The sequence below is a fragment of the Myotis myotis genome, unplaced genomic scaffold, assembly GCF_014108235.1.
Source record: "Myotis myotis isolate mMyoMyo1 unplaced genomic scaffold, mMyoMyo1.p scaffold_m19_p_7, whole genome shotgun sequence".
In the NCBI taxonomy this organism is placed as follows: domain Eukaryota; kingdom Metazoa; phylum Chordata; class Mammalia; order Chiroptera; family Vespertilionidae; genus Myotis; species Myotis myotis.
In genome coordinates this window covers 74,632,981-74,654,680 of record NW_023416379.1, presented here as the reverse complement: position 1 = coordinate 74,654,680, position 21,700 = coordinate 74,632,981, and the positions used below count along the sequence as shown (strand labels likewise).

Here is a 21,700-nt window from a genome sequence, read left to right as displayed (position 1 = left end):
AATTGGTTTTCAGGTTTACATATGTGTATGTGTACATGTTCCTTTTAACTCACTAATGTGTTTCACATGCATGGTTTCATTGCTGATGTCCAGGGGTAGGTTATTTTTCTGTAGTTGAGGGGAGTAGTCAGGACAGTAACTTCCTAAGTATCTTTTATTGACAACCTCAGTTTTGAAATATTACATATGTAATTTTACACCTAAATTATTGTACTTATTGTGTAACTCAGCCCATTGTGAGTTTTGTTATGTTCATACAATGCATATCCCCATTTTTTCTATTGACAATAATGAGATGATACAATAAACATTTACTAGAGAAAAAATTAAAGGGAATTGTATTAGCTTTCTTTTGACCTTCGACAAATTACCACGCACTTAGTGACTTAAAACAATAAATTTTATTCATTCACAGTCTTATACACAGAAGTCCAGTTGGGTTTCACTGGAATCCTTTCTTAAGTCTCTGGGGGAGGGGGGGGGGTTCTTTTCCTACTCATGCAGGTTATTGGGAAAATTGAATTCCTTGCTTTTGTAGGACCAAGGTTTCCATTTTCTGTAAACTGAGGACCATTCCCAGTTTCTAGATGAAATCACATTCCTTGGCTCATGGATCCCTTCCTTTATCTTTAACACCAGCAGTGGCCAATCAGATCCTTCTCCAGTTGAATATTTTTACTCATCTTCTTTCACGTTTAATTATTTTTTATTAGATTGGGCCCACCCAGATAATCCACGATAATCTCAAGGTCATTAACCTCTATCCTATCTGTAAAACCTCTTTACCATGAAAATGAACATATTCCCAGGTTCTGGGAATTAGGATGCGGGCATCTTTCTGGGGTTGGGGGAGTCATTATTTTGTCTACCTCAGAAATATACCTATTATCCCAGGACCAGATAGTTTCTATGTTATTTACACTTCCCCAGGGCTTTAAAAAAATGGAGATTGTCTAAATTCAAGTAAGCCTAATAACAAAACCAGTCAAGAGTAATTCCTAAAAAATAAATCTACAAACTGATCTATATCGTTACTACAAATGCAAGTGACTTCACTATTAGTTAGAGAATCAAATATATCAGTGCATAGAATAAGTTGAGCATGACTAAGTAGGGCTAGTTTCAGGATGCAGAGTGTTCCACATTAAGAAATATACCCATATAATATGTTATATTTATGTATATTACTATAGAGGAAGAACAATACAAAATCACTTCAAAAGACACTAAAAATACATTTTGTAAAGCTTATCATGCATTATTTATTTAAACTTTTTAATAACCCAGGACTACAATTTAAAAAAACTGGATCTGAATCCGTGGGAAACCAATTAATAAACCCCAGACTTGGTGAAACACTAGACATTTCTATTTAAAATTAGGGATAAAACATAGGCAGCTTTGAAGTAGTAATTTCACTTACAGTAATACATCCTTTCTGAAAAATAGTTCATAAGTATGTGTGAGTATGAGTAACTTCAATAGGAGAGGTTAAATGAAATACATCCATGCTATAAATAGATTCTACATTCTCTCTTATAATCTGATCTGTTAAAACATCCACAATAATATACAGGTAAAATTTCAATGGACATGTTTTTTTAATAAAAATATGTACATGTATTATTTATGTATTTGATTATGAAAAGAAAAAGTTTGAGAAGAATCTCATTGAATGAATAGCAGCTATTATCTCAGAGGTGGGGATGGCATTTGGCTAACAGACTTTAAAATGAACCACATAAGTTCCATATATTTTACCTATTTAAAAGAATTAAATAATAAGAATATGTAATAAGAAATAAACAATGAATAGAATAAATATAAATAATAAAACATAATTAAAATGTTCAATAAAAATTTGGTCCATGAAGGTTTTTCATTTCAAAAAATTCTCAGAAAAAATAATCTAAGATTTTTTTTCTTTACGTTTAAATCATTAAAAAAACTACAGTTAAACATCAGTTGGCCAAAATAAAAAGGTGGCTATCACTGGATTAAAGAGAAAAAGCTAAAGAGAATGCAAAGATCAATCGTGGAAGAATCTTAACATGACTCATCACTGTGACCTCAGAGAATAAAGCATTGGCTCAGTTTTCATGACTTGGTAGATTATTCCAGTAGATAATTTTGCACATGTTGCTAAGGATAAACTTAGACAGGGCACCAATATCTCTGAGGGAAGAAAAATGCGGTGCTTCTAACTCTTTTGACAAAAGAGCTAGAATTTTGGCATTGGACAAGATTAGCCTAACCAGGGAGCATTTCCCCACTTCTCCCCAATAACAGAAATTAACTTTTTTAAATAAAAATGCTAATACAGTATATCTAGAATTAAAAATTGTTTTATTATTAAATACTATAATAATTTATAGCATTCAAATTTTTTAATTTCTAGAAAATTTAATCACCTAAAAATGTCATGTAAAATTGAAAATAGAATAAATTTGAATGATCAAATTCTTATCTTTGAGGATTTACCTATCTTTCACAAACAAGTTTAATCTTATTCAATTGCATATACTAGTATACTAGTATGTATCTGTCTTACAAGATAGATTTGTTTCTGTGATTGTGTCAAAAATAATAAAGTATTTTAAATATACAAGGGAACTGAATCCATTTGGAAATATAATTTCACATTATCATTCATGACAATACTAAAGCTTATTTAGGCAGAGGAAGCTATTAAAACGCATATAGCCTAAAAGGATAAGGTCATAATTCCATTTTCCCTTTAATTTTTCACTAAAATTGTTTTCCTCAGTTGGGTACCATCTTTCTACTTTCATATCCCTCTGTTTTGAGCAACCTATTCCATAGCCTCTATATCACTAGTTGTTAAACTTTACATCAGATTCACATAAAACATTGATTAAAAATACCATTTCACCTCGCTAGCATGGCTCAGTGCTTGAGCGTTGACCTATGAAGCAGGAGGTTACAGTTCAATTCCCAGTCAGGGCTCATGCCCAGGTTGCAGCCTCGATCCCCAGTCTGGAGCATGCAGGAGGCAGCCAAAAAATGATTCTCTCTCATCACTTATGTTTCTATCTCTCTCTCTCCCTCTCCCTTCCTATCTGAAATCAATAAAAAAATATATTTTAAAAAATACCATTTCTTGGGCCCTGGCCATGTCACTCATTTGGTTAGAGCATCTTTCCCATATGCCCAGTTTGGGGGTTCCATCCCTGGTCAGAGGATATACGAGAACCAACTAATGAATGAATAAATAAGTGGAACTACAAATCATTGTCTCTCTCTTTCTCTCTCTCTCCTTTCCTAAAACAAACAAACAAATAATTCTTTAAATACAATATATTGGGCTTCAGCTCCTGGTTCTGATTCATTAGGATGGGGTCGGGCCCAGAAAACTGAATTTTAAATGGTACCTCTGGTGATTCCAAATAAGAGAATCGGTGGATCACAGTTGGAAAAAAGTGTTCTTTATGAAAAAACAAAACAACAACAACAAAAAACCACTCTTAAAAACTACCTGTATTTGGGATGTTTAACTAGGAGACTCATCAAGGAGTTTTTAATTTGATTTATTATCTGCCAATTAAATTTCTATACAATCCATTTTATGTCTCTCTGCTTAAAAACTAATATATATCTTATTTTCCCACCAATCTTTGACTCCTGGATCAACATTTGTAATACTTTGCCTTTCATGATTAACTTCATTTTTCTTTAATGTCATATAGCAGTTTTAACCTGCCACAAGATTTTTATGTTTCTTGAGTGAATTTTCTCTTTCCTTCACTGAAGAGCATGTGTTCCATCTGAAACCACCCGGTACAATGTTGTACATTCTATGACTGCTCAGCAAATATTAGCACCTGACTATGCATCTCAATAAGATTCTGCAACAATTCTAAGGCTCTCTAGTGGAGGTTTCCCATTTTGTATGATTAGCACTGAATTTGTAAAATATATTTTCAGAAATTCTTTGTTTTACTTAATACATCAATTAAGCGGCTTCTTTTTTATGTAGACAGCAGAAGAAAATTTTATCACACGAAAAAATTATTCATAGTTTTTAAAATCAAGAAATCAGCACAGGACTCCTGGGCCCTGATTTATTTTTAATATTAGTTTATCAAATTACTCTTTATACTTTATTAGCAAGAAAAAGATTTTCATTGGAAAAGCCTAGTCCCTATGTGTTAATAAAATTAAAAGGAATTTACATTCTAATATCCTGTGTTGATATTTTTCTTCAGATTAAATTAATGGTGAACCATTAGAGTAGCACATGACTTCTGGAATATATTTATAAATACTAGTCTCTTTAGTTAACAACACACCTTGGTTTTTTACACAACCGACAAAGCACTTATCCATGCCAAAAGCATTTCAAAGCCACAATCTTTTAAAGAACTGAAATTAAAAGAGTATAAACAGATAACTATGACTTAATTAGGCATGTCTATTTCAAACAATGGAACACTGCTGTTCAGTATTCAAAATTACAAAAAAAAAAAAAAAGAATATTACAAATCATTTCAGTACCTAGAACTACTGGCAATCAATTAACTAATTAGTTGCTTACCTCATTACCAAAAATAAAAATGAACATTAATATAAACAAAAAATATTTTAAGTGCTCTTTCTCAGATATTCCCCCTTGGTTTTTTTTTTAAAAAATATATATTTTTATTGATTTTTTACAGAGAGGAAGGGAGAGGGATAGAGAGTTAGGAACATAGATCAGCTGCCTCCTGCACACCACCTACTGGGGATGTGCCCGCAACCAAGGTACATGCCCTTGACCGGAATCGAACCTAGGACTCTTCAGTCCACAGACCGACGCTCTAACCACTGAGCAAACTGGTCAGGGCTCCCCCTTGGTTTTAACATCCCTTAAACACATCCAGAATATAAATCATTTTCTGATGTTAATTATCAGAGGCATCATACATTTGCATAGTGTTCAAAATGGTAACCACACTCAAGCACTTTGAATATATTTATTAAAACATAAAACACAAGAAAGAGATCTTTATTTTTTTAAAATATATTTTATTGATTTTTTACAGAGAGGAAGGGAGAGGGATAGAGAGTTAGAAACATTGATAAGAGAGGAACATCGATCAGCTGCCTCCTGCACCCTCCCCACTGGGGATGTGCCCACAACCAAGGTACATGCCCCTGACTGGAATCGAACCTGGGACCCTTTGGTCCGCAGGCCGACGCTCTATCCACTGAGCCAAACCAGTCAGGGCAAGAAAGAGATCTTTAGAATGAAATGATCTAGTTACCAAAGTGTGCACTATGGATTACATAAAAAATACAGATGTTTTCACAATCATTGAAAGTAGAATGATTGTAAAACATTATCATATCATCTGCTCAAATAGCAGATTATATGGGTCATGAAACCAGTATTAAAATAAATGCCTTGTCTTGAGCAACACTGTTTTGTTAATTCTGTATTTTTCATGCTTTGAAAATGGAGAATGCATTTGAACTATTCAAGAATATCATATGAGTACCTCTTAGATATCAAATGTTTTTAATACAAAAATGCCTCTGGTCCTATGACTAAAGAACATATTTACTCAGAGGATATGTTACCCATTCAGAGACTTAATCGCACATTATTTCTTATGTTCAATTGTACTTATTCCTCTTGTCATTTCAGGGTTCAATAAAACCTCTTCAATTACAAAGAAATGGACAAAGAAGAGGAAGATTCAAGTAAGCATATTTTAATATTTATCAGTAATCTTACAATGACCAGGTTATAAAAGATTTCTTCAAAACAACACCAACAAAAATGATCAATACGATAGGCACAGATTTTCTAAACTTAAAATCCTCAATGTCACTTTATAAAGTTGGTTGATGGTGGTCTGGTTTTACTATGCCAATGAAATCATTTATAATTGGAAAGAATCAAACAGATCTATGATTATACCTGGTGGCGCTTTATTAATAAATTTATACAGATAATTAGCCAACATTTGCTTTTTAAGGTTAAAGAAAAGATATTATATTTTCAGTAATTACAATGCCAAATGCATATTTTGGGACGCCAAAAAAATATAGATGTTAGTTATAAATTTAGTCACTCCTATAGATACTCAGACATTTACATTTTTTAATTTAGATAAAATATACGTCACCATTCATTCAAAGAGTTATTCTCAATCAAGTTTTAAAACCTAAACCTGGAATTAGGAGGAAATTACCACAATAATAAACACTACTGAATTTCTTAAACTGTTCAATGTGGGTGGCCTTCACCCTAAAAGTTCCATTTGAAATTCTTAGCAGATACCAGGCTAAGGTGGTTCCACTCAACATACCAAGGATGTGCCACTCCTGGTGCCTGCCAGAGGAGTGGGGGGAAAAGTGTTACAAATCAGCACAATAAACTTTAAAAAAGCTTGCCCTACAATTGCAAATCAAATAAGAACAAGGACAGAACTAGTGAGGGTTTCCCCCTTATCTTTCTTCTCAATCTAAATAAGAAATACAGTCAAGTGGGCAATTAAAGACACCTCCACTTTTCTAGTATAATAAAGTGGATTATTCCACATAGGAAACCACCATAGCAGTTCAACATGAACTTTTCCCAGGAAATGCATGCTTGTCTTTGGTATTTATGCATAACAATGACACGTCAAGTAATCACACCACAGAAAAGGTGATTAAACAAAAGACCTACTTCTCTCTTAAGTAAATGATGACTTGGAAGGGATCAGCAGTTAACATTACACCGTTAACACAAGCATAACATGTGGTTTAGCAAGAATTTAAAAGGCATGAGGAAAGGAAACAACAAACGCCTGGAGAGCCAATATCCGCAAATACAGTACAATGACCTCCATGTCTTTATTCCTGGAAAAATGATAAAGCAAACATTTCCCTCTCCCTCCCTCCACCCCTCAAAAAAAAAAAAAAAAGACTTAAGACATCCCTAACTGAGAAATATGTGCTCACCTCCATAGATCCAGAAAATGCAGCATCTTCTCTCTTCTTCAGTCATGGAGCTCCAGGGATCTTGGTTCAAACAGTGGAACCCTAGTCCTGCCTACATATCTTCATCATGAGCCATAGGCTCCCTGTGCTCTAACAAGCAAAAGACTCAGAGTGCCTGAGGAAAAAGTTACTCTAAATAGGAGATGTTATCAGGACTGAGGGTCAGGACAAGAATAGCCATGACACAGAGGCAATGGAACCACTGCTACTGCAGGTAATATGGTCAGCAACAATTGGCCAATGCAGGCAGAACACTGGCCAACATGATAATTGGCCTTAAAAGCTGATTTGACCAATAATTGTTATTCCCAGTTATCATTTCTAACTACTGCTAAATTCAGTGTGCTGCTGCCCTGGACTGCCCTGTATCCCCACCCACCGTAGGTAAAATCAGAGTAAACATTTGAGAAGTTAGGAAAACCTAGATCCAACAACTGAGTATTTTTTAAAACAATCTGACTATTCTTCATCCCCTGGCATGAAAATGAAAATGTAAATGTAACCTGACAAACTAAACATCTTTTAAAGACAGTGTAAAACACTCAAAATCCAGGTCTTAATTTTTTCAGAATCTATTTCAAAAGCATGTTCATGGGGGGAATAAAAGCCAGACAAGCAAAAACAGAACATAACAAACATCAGAAACCCGACCTGGGGGAAGACATGGGCAAAGTAACTCAAGTGTGATTATACCATGTTTTCCATGCAGATACTTTCTTATGCCTACATATTCATATTGTATTATATTTTAAAACTGTGGTTTATATACATTATACATTATGCACCAAACATTTCAATCTTTCCAACTTTGTAATATGAAGACATGTGGGCTCAAAGTCACAAAACAGAATGCGAAAATGTAGAAAAAATGAGAAGTGGATAAAAATAAGTTTTTAGAAACAAATGAGAGTTTAACAAAATTGATGATACAGAAAATATTGGTGACTGAGGAGCCCTGCTTTTAACCAAACTGTTGTTAGACCTATTTATCTATTTTCTTTAAGTACAAATGTTTTTGATTAATACATGAACTATCAAGAGTTTGAGATATGTAGCAGTGTGTATTCACATGCCTTTTTACATAGGTTCATTACATAAATGATTGTTAAGGATTAGAGTAGATGAAAAGCCCAGTGTACTGGTTTCCTTTGGCTGCTATAAAAAAAAATACCCCAAACTTAGCTTAAAACAACAGGATTTTATTCTTGCATAGTTCTGGAGGCCAGAAGTTTGAAGTCAAGGTCTAGACAGGGTTGTACTACCTCAGAGGCTCTAGGGAGAATCCATTCCTCACCACTTCATCTTCTGGTAACTGTCAGCATTCCTTGACTTGTGGCCTCATCACCCCAATCTCAGCTACTACGTTCTCTTTGCCTCCTCTGAGAAACTTCAGTTTGCTCTTAATGTCTTTCAACTGATTAGATCAGGCCCACCCAGGTAATCCAGGATAATTTTCCCTTCACAGTACTTTAATCATATTTGTAAAGAGCCTTTATTCAAAGAAGACAACATTTATAGATTTCAAATTATAATAGGGTCCAATATCTTTCTGGGGAAGCAAAGTATTTTTCAATCTACTACACCTGGTGTTCACAGTAATTCTTTTAAATTTTCCTTGAATCTGGCTCACTATTTCTTACTGGAATGGTGGTAGTCCCATTTTTACACGTCTATTTTAATTATCCAAAGCTTAGTTCTCCTGTTTAAATGCCCTCATTGTTATCTAGATCTCTTTCATTTAAAAATATACTAGGATCACCTCCCCTAACCAAAATTGACTGTGCTTGCTCTATTTCCAGTTTGTTGCTTGGTCTACTTGTGCCTCCATCTATGTGATAAGATTCTGAGAGTCATCCCATTTCATCTTACCCACATGCAATTGATCCTTGAACCCTATTAGTACCATTTAGTTCATTTCAATAATCCCAAACTCCACATCCCAACTCTGAATGTTCTTGCCTTAGTTGACACTGGAGGTGACAGAGCTCAGCTCCTAGGCTCTGTTCTCAATCTCGGCTCACCTTCTATGCTTTCTCTATTCTATTGTCAGTGTGATCTTTCTAAAACTTCCTAAATCTGATCAACTTACTCCTCTACCTAAAACCTTTGCATGGCCCCCACCACTCTCAGATTTAAATCCAAATAGCACATGCATATAAGGCCCGTCTTGATTTGTAGTCTACCTAACCCCTACAACCTGGTCTTGTATTTTTATCCCATCCCCTCCATGTATCCTTAGCAGCTTTCCCCAAAGTATCATGATATCTTTTACTTCTATGTTTTGGAACATGCTACAGACACCTGCCTTGCCAGCCCAAAGAACCAGTCAACTCCCATTTATATTTGAGAATTCTGCCAAAAGAGCATCTTGTTTAAGAATGAATCTCTAGCCCAGCAGTGTGTCTCAGTGGTTGAGTGTAGACCTATAAACCAGGAGGTCACAGTTTGATTCCCTGTCAGGGCACATGCTAGGGTTGCAGCTCGATCCCCAATAGAGTCCATGCAGAAGGCAGCCTATCAATAATTCTCTCTCATCATTGATGTTTCAATCTCTCCCTCTCCCTTTCTCTATGAAATCAATAATATATATATATATATATATATATATATATAAATGTATCCCTATACTCTTTAAATAAATGAATTGTATAGTATATGAACTATATCTCCATAATGCTGTTATTTAGAAAAATAATGCATTTCTTTCAGTAGCATCCTCAAATTCATTTAGTGTTATACATGTCTTCTACAAATTTGCAAGACCCCCTGTTCTCACCTCCATAACATTTATACTAAATTGTGATCTAGTGGCTCATCTGACTGCTTAAGGGCAGGGCCGTCACATTAATATTCCCATTCTCCTCCACCAGTGTGATGTCTGGCACAAAGCAGACACTCAGCAAATGTTTACTGGATGAATGACTGAAATGCTATAATCCTTTGATGGTTGAAACCAATTATAATAAATCCAGCAGAAGTTAAGTGGATATAATTTGCTACTTAGAAAGCAAGTTACTTTTAGGACTGAATTACTATTAGGACCGACAATACTAGCCTTTAAAATGGAAAGCATAGGCATATGAATGTAATTGTACTTTAAAATGGTATAATCGTTTTCCAGTAAAATACAGCCTTTGTCCTCAAGTTGAATTCAAGGAGTTAGTTCATATTTACCAACCTGCTTACATGAATGAATCATCACTGCTATAAGCTGTGTTTAATCAGCTTTAAAGCATTTTTTTCTAAAAGCTCCTGTCCTTTCAACTTAAGCTCCATTAATTTTCTTGGCTGCCACATTACAGAACAAATAATATAGTGAACATGTCCTTTTTAGTGGGGTTAAATCTCATTATAAATACTTAAGACCAGCACCCACATGCAACAGAAGAGTCTTCATTTCTTGGTGTCACCAAAATATATAAACTTTCATTTTTCTTTATATTCAAAGCTTCTCCACAAAGGGTAAGGATCGATCTTCACAGGATGATATTTCTAACCATATTTTCATTCATTGTCAAAATAACAGAATAGTTTGTAATGTTAATTGTTCGTAACTGGAAGAGAATAAAGACCTGAAGAATTGTATCCAAGTAATATGAGCAAATTTTAGAGGCCAATCTATTCATTGTTTTCCTAACAGAGTAGGTCTCCTGGCATAGGAGGCCTGACTGCCGCCCCACCATTTTCCAGGGAAGAGAGAGAATTGGGAGAAAAGGGATAAGGGATCCTTTCTTGCCTCTCCTGATCTGGTGGGAAAGGAATGAAGAGTCTCACTTGGTCACTCCCAGTTTTCTATCTGGTCGGTTAAGGAGGAGAGATTACATCTAAATAACCCCCACCACCACTGCCATCATTCCCTGCCCCAACTCCTTGCTCGTCATTTTTTTAGAACTTTCTAATTTAGATTTTGTTTTGTTATCCTTTTACTGTCTATCTTCACTATGAGGTTGTGAGTTTCGTGGGGCAGTCCTGTTTTTCTCTCCTCACTAAACCCAATGCCTTACACATTCCAGGAATGCACTAAATGTTGGGTTGAAATCTAAAGGCTCATGCTGCCTGTATAAAAAAATGTATGCTGGTGCAGAAGCTCCAAGTGGGGCAAGTCTTGAACAAAGCAGGACCAGGCAGGGCAGGAGAAAACACAAAGCGGTGTCTGCTCCTGGCTGACAGTAAGGAACAGCAGCGCTAGGAGAGGAAAACATCCCCTCGAGAGCTCATTTTGGACTCATTTTCTTCTGTTTGTTAACAGGAACACAGCAGTGCTAATTTCAAAGTAAATATATTCTGTTCACATGGCATTTTGGTTTACATAGACTTGCTTACCTGTGCTATCACGCTGCATCTTTGGAAAACGAATCATTAATGCTTATAAATAACTGACATAAACATTTAGAACACTATTGATAATGATAACCTGTCTCTGATGTCCATTGTCTCTTCTCTCTTCCCTTGCACCTTCTCACTCACCTGTCTTCCCTTCCCCAACCCCCTTTGAATCTTCACTCACACAAGCATGAGCACACACATACACACACACACACCCCTTATATTTTTCTGAAAACAAAAATATAAATATAGCTAGTCTCATATCCAGTTACCAGTCCTAGAGTTATACTTTAATAATAATGATGGGTCAGACATACTGAACTCACACTATCCCTACTGAATCCTCTCCATTTCATTAAAAGCCTAGTTGAGGCCTTATTTGCCTATGACTAGTCTGTCAAAATAGCCAGGTAATTATTATCCTGATTCCTTTTGTTCATTCTGCATATACCAGTACGTCATAACTGCCTCTAAAGCACTACTTTTTATCATGTTATTCTTGTTTTCTTACACCATTTTCAAGGCAAGTGAATAAAGTTTGCTTTCCAGGATCTCCATACTATGAGCCTAATCACCTTCCTAATTTTACTTCCCACCAACCAACAAGGACCCTTCACAGGACCTCTTTAAGATCATTTCATTATTTCATGGGACACCCTTAACCAACCTACCTGTGTGTCTTTTCTCATATTAGTTCTTCCTCTTATCTTCCTTTCTTTCCCAGTCACCCTTTTGTGACTAAATCTAGCCCTAAATCCTTGGTAAAAATGTTTCAATCACTTCATGAATCAAGATTCCCTTCCTATAATCTGCAGCATCTTGAATAAACCCATGCATTTGTGCAATGATTTCACAAATGTTTTCACATTTCCTATGTAAGCCTCACAAGAAATCTATAAATCAGGCAAGATGAGAAAGTACACTTTTTGACGAGGAGAAAGGTTTGCAGTGATGTGAAGTGATTTATCCAAACTCACAAAGCTGAAGGTGGCAGAGACTATCTTCAAGCCCTGGCCTCCATATGCCATGTGAAATCCGTATTTGGAATTTAATCTGCCTCAGGTTGGTAATTATTTGCATCCCATTTTTCGCTATTCTCCAAAGTAGATTATAAGCTCCTGCTATGTAGAGAAACTTGCTCCAGTGCATCAAAATACACAATATGAGAATTCAAGGACTATTGGATTGAATGATTCTAAGAGTAGTTCAATCCCTCGCCCCATTGAAGAAGCTTCAATGATCCTTCTCTCCCTCTGATGTCCAATATTAGATTCTGAACCCTTGACTGAACACTGTGATAAACTCCAATAGATAGCTTATTATTTCATTTCTTGAATCAACTCCTCCCAAAACTAAGTGCAAATTCTCTAAAGATCGGTAATTTTGACAAATAAAAAGGAAATCAGCTGGTATTTAAATGTTGGCCAAGTTGGCCTGGAGCTGTAGGAATAAAAAGTGGAAAAGAACTGTATTTCCAAAACTCATCTGAAGTTGAGTCATATGGCACACTTGCTACACATACATGTATCCAGGATTCAGGCTCAATACTTTTTCAATCCTATGTTTCTTAACCTTGATTCTTATTGAACATACAATCCCAGAGAGCATGCTACAAGACAATGAGCAAGTGGCAAAGTCACAATGGCTAACGGCTCACCAACAGATCATGCTGTTGTGCTAAATATACACGGTGCGGGCATGACTGCTTGTGATTCATACTGCACAGAAATTTCCTGCTGGCAAAATTCTTGCTCATGTATGAAAGAGGATTAAATATTTCCCTGCTTAAAAGTGTTCCACAAAGAGCTTTGACAACTTCCAAATCTGGAAGTTACTAAAGAAGGATAGAGCACCTGGGAAGAGAATTTAAATAGTCGATAGACTTCATGGCAGAGAAAGAGCTTCATCCCTTAGAACTGAGTTGAGAAGGTACTCACAGGCTCTCCCCGTGGTCCATCCTGCCCCGGAGCACCTGGAGGGCCCGCTTCTCCCTGTTAGCAGTAAGAGGAAATAAAGAATTCAATTTTCATCATGCTTACAAAATAACTGTATGTATTATATTACATAGTAAAGCATATTAGACACAAACAGAAAAATAAAAATTACTCCTAGATGATTGATATTAACTTTTCCTGGCATCAAATAACTCATTCTGTGATTCATAAAGTGACTATATAAATAGTAAATCTATATATGATAGTGGGTGGTTAAGTTATAAAATAATTATGTTCTGTGTACTCATGAGACTAGGGCAGTATTCTTACCTTCCAAGTAAATTTGACCAAAGTTTACATCAATCCTTTTAATATTTATTTTTATTTTCACTTTAAAATTGATCATCCTATTGGATCTATTTTGATCTTGCCTCTCAAGAGTTGCATTCTTTATAACCTACAGCAGTGATTCTCAAACTTTAGCTTCATCAGAACCAACTGGAGGGCTTGTTAGTCTGCAGATCCCAGAGTTTCTGATTCTATAGGTCTGGAGTGGATCCCAATAACTTCCATTTCTAATAGGTTTCCAGGAGGTGTTGTTACTGCAGGTCTTGGGATCACACTTTGAGAACCACTGCTCTAGCCTAGATCTCAAGATAGAGACTTACACACACTTTCTGCTCTTACAAGTCACTCTGTGATCTGCAATGACATTACACAGCTTTACACTTGGCACTGAATTTACAATGGCCAGGTTGTTGAACAGGTGTCTTGTTTATGTAGGTGATATTTTCCTGACTTAACATTCTTTAAAGGTAGAAAACACATGAGATTTCCTTAATCACCCACAATATTTAGAATAGTGCTGAACAGAATGTAAGGCTATATATGAGACTGTATGTCCCCTTCTTTACAAACACTGAGGCAATCTCAAGGAAGAGGGAATGGCCTATTTATTCTTAAATGCTCAATTTCAAACAGATAAATAAAATGGGGAAAAAAACTTTTGTTGAGAGGGCTATAATATTTGTAGTTGGAAGAGTATGAAGGTTAGTTATGATAACATGAGAGTCAGTAATCTTTACCTAGAAGTGTTCTCTTCATTCTCTTAATGATGTTTCATTGGGAGATGAAATGATGATTTCTGACTGGCCATTTTCCTTAACATAATCAAATGCAGTACACAACTAACCTGCGAAACTCAGTATCGTAACCAGAAGTGAGCCCGATCACTTCATTACTTTCATGACCTGGAGGACTGGATACATGCACACCCCTTTGTGTGGCTGGTGAAAAATGGCATAGAGCATGCCTTTACCTCTAATTTATCATTTCGCTATCTTATTAACTTCTTTCTTGATAAAAATAAATAAATAATTGAGAAAGTGTCACATTATACATTATTCCTCAACCCAATTTCTACAGCTAATGTCAAAGATGATTTATTCCACAACAAACCAGCTATTTTTAAGAAGGCACTTTAACCAAAAGCAGACATATGAAACATGCATTGCATGGGTATTGCCTTTCATGCCATGGTCTTTGGTCCTTACCCACACAAAAATAAAAGCATGGAGAGTAATTTAGTTTGTGAGCATGGCAAGCCTCAAAATCAGGTGAAAGATGTGTAACCATTACGATACAATTTAATTTTGAGGAATATCCTTGCTTTGCTATTAAACACTTTATTTTGACTTTGATCTTACTGCATGGTTTATTCTTCATATGTAAACAAATCTCTAGCGTGCCAGAGGTTATTCTGAAGCTATAAGGCTGGGAAGCATCTCCTGGCTGACCAAATAAACAGACATGAAGCTCAGACAGCAAAATGCATGGACAGGATCACACAAACTAGCCCTGGAATTTTAGTTCTGCCATGTAACTGACTGCACTTTCCAGTCAATTATTTAAGCTCTCTTAATCTGATCTTAATTTCTAAATGACATTAACATTCCCAATTCCATAAGTCTTTTCTTTACTTAAAAAATTAGAGCCAGTGTTGCCCAATTGGTTGGGCATTGTCCTGGGCACCAAGATATCACTGGCTCGATTCCCAGTCAGAGCACATGCCTGGTTGCAGGCTTGATCCCCAGTGCGGGGCATGCAGGAGGTAGCTCTCTCATAGATGTTTCTCTCTCTCTTTCCCCCTCTCTCTAAAAATCAATAAAAACATATTTAAAAAAATAAAAATTTTTGTGAAAGTGCCTTGCATAGATCTAAGCACAGAAGGGAAGGTCCATAAAAGCTACTCCACTGCCACCAAAAAGGTTGGGGTTTTCACAGTCCATTACTTTTATGATTTGTTTTAGGATTAAAATGTTTTATATTTGTACTCCTGTGGCTTGGCAATATAATTTAGGCAATGTAAATATTTTTAAAATAAGGTCGATATTTTAATCTAGCTAAAATGCATAAAAAACAGTAAAATCAATAATTTAATCATTTCCTATATTTGGAAAATATTATTTGGCTATGTTTTTCAACAATTTGGTGAAAGAAATTTTCATTAGTTATTAAATTATGGCTATAGAATGATGTACAAATTACCTCATCTCTCCATTCTTTAGATTCCTCAACTGTAAAATGGTAAATTTTTTTCACTTACAATTCATAATGATTTATGATATTAATGAGAAAATGTGTATAAAGTGCTGGGGAAAGAGCCAGGCATGTAGTAAGTATCCAATAAATTATGTCCTTTATTATAATTTGTCCTTTTCTGTGTTTGCTTCTTTTCAAATCCAGTTTAAATGCCATGTTTCAGTATTTCAACTGCTTCCTAATTAAGTTCTTACCCCTTTACCTCACTGTTCATATACTTCACTTGCTTATGCAAACCCCAGACCTGACCGAAATCAAACCGAAAGACTCTTCAGACCCACGATTGGGCTTCCAAGTATAGACATGGGAGGGAAGAAATAGTACAATAGTCACACAGATTGTAACTTCCAACTTCAACCAGACTTCAATGCAGCTTCTATATTTATTTCCCTGATCTCCTCTCTGCCATACTTTCCACACAAATATATAAAAGTTATCCAATCAACAAGAATTGCCTTTCTGTCCCATCTCTCAACAGGTGACAACTTCCACTTTTTTTTTTTTTTTAAAGAAAACAAGTCAAACATCTTGCCACCAAACCAATACACTTACCTGCATTTGCATTTTAAAAAAATATATTTTATTGATTTTTTACAGAGAGGAAGGGTGAGGGATAGATAGTTAGAAACATCGATGAGAGAGAAGCATTCTGCCTCCTGCACCCCCCTCCCCGCACCCCCACTGGGGATGTGCCCGCAACCAAGGTACACGCCCCTGACCAGAATCAAACCTGGGACCCCCCAGTCCCCAGGCCGATGCTCTATCCAGTGAGTCAAACCAGCTAGGGCTGTATTTGCATTTTTTACAGTGAAATCGTTGTCCCTCATCCAATCTAAGATAATCTTCCAACTCTATTCAATATCCCATTCATTTCTCATTCTGAATGAGATGGAGCTCTAACCTAGATCTAACTACTTACTGGCCTTCTACTCTTGGATGAGCCACAAGACTCTTAAATGAACACATTATACTTCTCACCTCTCCACCCCCTCAACAGAAGATGTAGCAAACACTTTCCAGTAAACAATTCCATTGTTTAAAGTAGTTTCTAACTTCACTATACATAAAAAAGGATACACTCTAAGAAGACTAGCAAGCCACTCAAACTTTTACATCCTGCCTACTATTGCAAGACTAAATATACATGACATTTCAAACTGCAAAGAATTGGCAGACAATACCCAAACAAAACTACTGAAACAGAAAATATAAAACGAAAATCAAAACTTTCCAGTAAGTTTCCCTCACACAAAAATAAACACAAAGCAGAAGAAAATTATAAAAAGTGCTGCAGCCTAGATTAACAATATACAAGCATTTTCAGATGTTAAAAAAGAAATATATAAAATAAGAATTAAATTAATTCAAAAAGTGAGTTGAAAAGACAAAATCATCTTGGATATATATGATTACTAGAAACCAAAGGGAAATAGATTTAATTTTAAATTTAAAAAGGCACTGAGGAGAGTCCCGGCTGGGTGGATCAGTTTGTTAGAGCATTGTCCCATACACCAAAAAGGTTGTGGGTTTGATTCCAGGTCAGGGCACATACCTAGGTTGAATGTTGATCCCAGATCAGAGCATGTACAGGAGGCAACTGATTGATGTTTCTCTCTCTCTTTCCCCCTACTTCCTCCCTCTCTAAAATCAATAAAAACATATCCTCAGGTAAGAATTTTTAAAAAAAGGGCATTAAGGGGAAACTAAACATAGCCCATAAAAATAAAAATTTTAAAAAGATAAAAAGGATGAGAAAGTGAAAGAGACAGAAGACAGCCAAAGAAGTCTCAACAAACCTATAAACCAAAACAATGTAAAAAAAAGTTCTATTTAAAACTAAAAGAGAGGACATTCCAGAATTACAAGAAACACTGAATCTACTTATTAAAAGTATTTTGGGATACCTGAAATTCTTAATTCTGATACATAAATTATGCTATTGGACCTTAAACATTAAGTTAAAAATTAAAAACTCTCTGGGCTTCCATACAAAAACACAAAGCCACTTACAAAGGAAAGACAATTAGGCTGGCATCAGTAATGTACATGACAGTAGTGGAGCAACATTTCCAAGAAATTCAAGGAAAAAAGGTGAGATAAGGGTTTTATAATAGCTAGCTAAGTTGTCATTCAAGTAACAAGAATATAGAAGAATATGTTACAATATAAGAATTTAGAGAATACTGTATTTGCAAGCCCTATATAAGGAATACAGTCATAGAAGAGAATTTTCATTAGGCTTAAATTATGACTATGAAATATTGGTCAAGGGGCTGGTGATGAATCCTAAATATATTTAACTGCTGATCTGAAAGAAAGGTGAGCAAAAACTAGAAAAATAGTTTCTAAATATTATATGATCTGAAAAAGTAGAAGTGATATAATTAAACAAATAAGGAGAATGGAAAGGGGAGAATAGAGTAAGTTCATTAATTGTAACATAGATAACATGGTTATCATTTAAAATTAACAAAACAAAACAAATATTAGATGCCTAAGTAAGGTAAAGGGGGACTAAGGGAATTCTGAAGTGTTTATAGACTACAAAAGGCATTAGTATAAAGACCATTCGTAGTTAGTACTGCTATATGGTATATTTGAAAGTTGTTAAAATAATAAATCCTAAAAGTTCTCATCACAAGAAAAATATTTTTTTCTTTATATTTTTCGTATCTATATGATGGATGTTAACTAGCCTTAATATATGTAAGTCAAATCATTATGCTGTATACCTTAAACTTATATAGTTTCGTATGTCAAATATCTCAATAAAACTTAGCGGGGGGGAAAAAGACAACTAGAAAAAAATACATATAAATCTTCCTAAGTCCCAAAGAAAACAACAGACCAGATGGAGAAAGAAGCATAATAAATATAAGATAATGAATGTAGTAAGTATAACAAAATTCTAACATCAGTAGTATGACAAAGTCCAAATCTATTAGCCTAGGAATAAAAATAGATTCAATTAATCTCCTAAAAGAAAAATATTTCACATTGCTTTGAAAAAGCAGAGATCAACTTTATGCTCGACATGAGAAACAACTAAAATAAAGAGATTCCCAGAGCTAATGCTAACACAATAGAAGGACAGGCAAAGGTCTAGTAAGCAAATAAAGATGATCAGAAAGGAGAAATACAATCCTGTTATAATTCAATGTCAAATTCAAGCTAAAAATTAATAAAGGAGACAGAAAATGAAATTTTAAAGTGCTAAAGACACAATTAAAAATGAAGATGTAACAGTTATAAATATCTATGCAACAAATAACATAAAAAAACCACACCTTCATGAAACAGAAGATGGCACTAAATAGGATACCATCATACCAATAGGACACCGCCCTTCCCCAGACAGGTCATATGCACTCATCATACAACCCAGCTATTCTAGAAATCAACATCCCACCCTCAAATTAAAACATTTCCAACTCAGATGTCTATAAGAATATTCATATCAACATTATTCTTAACTATCAAATATAGGAAGCAAGTCAAATGTTCATCAACTGATGAATGAAAATAATAAAATGTCATATATCCAAATGACTAAATACTGCATGATTACATTCATTGAAATTATAAGAGTGGTATAAGTAGTAACAGAAAGCAGAGAAGTAGTTGCTTAGTGCCAAGGGGTAGGGTTAGTAATTAATTGCCAAGGAGAATAAGAGAATTCTTTAGGGTTACAAAAATTCTAAAACTTGAATTTGGTGGTAGTTACACAAAATGAATAAATTTTATTTATACATAAATTGCATTTATACATAAAAGCTATAAAATGACACTATTTACAATAGCATCAATAATATTATACACTTGGGAAAACTAACAAAATACGTGCTACACCTTTATAAAGGAAACTATTAAAAATTTTAGAGACATTTAAATAGGACCTAGATAAATGAGAAATATTCCATGGATAAAATAAACACAAACACATACACGGCTATTTTCCCTTTCTTAACCATGTCATCAAATTTGGTATTACCAATAATAGGACAGATATTATGTGCCTCCTACTAGAATGTAATAGAAAGCATAAATTATCACCTATATTGTATTGCCAAAACGTTTATCCTGAATGCAATCATAAAGAAACATTCAGACAATATTTTTAATATTGATACAATAATAAAAAGGGGTCACCTTTAGATTGAAAGAGTAAGAGTCATGTCATCTGTGATAGGTAATTTTATGTATGAACAAAATAAGTTTATGTATTAATATTATGTGACTAGGCAATAGTGCCCAGATATTTGGTCAAATACCAGTCTAGATAGTGCTCTGAAGGAGTTTTTAAAGATATGATTAACGTTTAAATCAGTAAACTTTGAGTAAAACAGATTACCCTTCATAATGTGGGTGGGACTTATCCAATGGGCTGAAGGACTTCAGAGTAGGCAAATCCAGAGAGACAGAAAATAGGTTAGAGGTTGCATACGCCTGGAAATGGAGGAATAATAGCTTGGGTAAAAAAAGGGAGTGACTGCTAATGGGTATAAGGTTTCTTTTTGAGGTGATGAAAATGTTTCAAAATTAGACTCTAGTGGTGATTGCATAACTGAAAATATACTAAAAAACATTCAATTGTTCTGAAACATGAAACTATTAGGAGACGGAGCTAAGAACTTAAGCCTCTAACCAACCAAACAAACCCATCAGAATGGCTTTTCAAAGATATCAACCTTTTAATATCCTGAAGTTTTATTTCTAACAATAAGAATTTACTATAGAGTCAAAAGTAAATGTAGTATCATTTTTAAATTACAGTGAAATAACTTTTAGCTCATTAATTTTACATCAGTGTCATAGGAGAAGTCTATTATTGGTACAGTTTTCTAATGTACATTCATAAATTACATAAGTTGTTTTATTCTTTGTGTAAATACCTTGTAACCAGGACTACCCATTAATCCATCCTTTCCATGTCGTCCTGGTTCTCCCTGAAAAATAAATACATTTATTTTAATATATTTTGCAACAATTTTTAAAGAAATATACTATCAGATAATTTTTATTCAAAGCAAAATATGCAAGAACTTTTCCTATCGAACTCACAGCACGTCCAGGAAGGCCAGGAAAACCAGCATTTCCCTTTTCACCTTTTGCACCCTGCATTAAAAAAAAAAAACACTTAAAAAACAATCCTTACAATACTCTCTTAAACTTCCAACTCAAACTTAAGTAGGAAAGTAAGTTAACCTCATTATGGATTGACAGAATTCATGGAACTACCATTTGTGTTGGCTTTGCAGCTTATTGGCGGAGAATTATTTTATCAGGCCAGTGGACAAAACAGACATTGAAAATATTGATGGATGCAGAATTATTACAAGCATCAAAACACAGAAGCCACATCTTGGAAAAATTAGAAAGGCAATGAGTATTTTATTTTTATTTTTAAATATATTTTCATTGATTTCAGAGAGGAAGGGAGAGGGAGAGAGATAGATGAGAGAGAATCATTGATTCGCTGCCTTCTGCATGACCCACACTGGGGAATGAGCCTACAACCCGGGCATGTGCCCTGACCATGACTTCCTGGTTTATAGGTCAATGCTCAACCACTGAGCCACACCGGAAGGGCAGCAATGAGTATTTTTAAATATACAGAGAATATAACCTTCCTTCAATGTGGAGAAATAGGAAGGCCCATAACTCAATTGTCAATGGAGATGCAGCTACCCACTCCCAAGGAATCTCTCCCTATAATTATTTTAAAAGTTCAAAATGATCAATAAGACAATGTATTCTTATAGCATATCATGCAAAATAATCACCGGTTATTATTTCATTTTCTCATTGTTTTTAATAAGTCTCCTGAGAAATATGAATAAAACCAATTG

At 34.9% G+C, this 21,700-nt stretch overlaps 1 protein-coding gene across 1 annotated transcript in view; it reads right to left on the bottom strand.

Annotated features, from left to right (window-relative positions):
- COL21A1 (collagen type XXI alpha 1 chain) overlaps positions 1-21,700 on the bottom strand; it is a 116,852-nt gene that overhangs the window by 29,267 nt on the left and 65,885 nt on the right. Inside the window, exons 14-16 of the mRNA XM_036318179.1 lie at positions 20,913-20,966; positions 20,744-20,797; positions 13,254-13,307 (exon numbers count right to left, since the gene is read on the bottom strand). Coding sequence (XP_036174072.1) covers positions 13,254-13,307; positions 20,744-20,797; positions 20,913-20,966 — 162 coding nt within the window. The remainder of the gene's footprint in view (positions 1-13,253; positions 13,308-20,743; positions 20,798-20,912; positions 20,967-21,700) is intronic.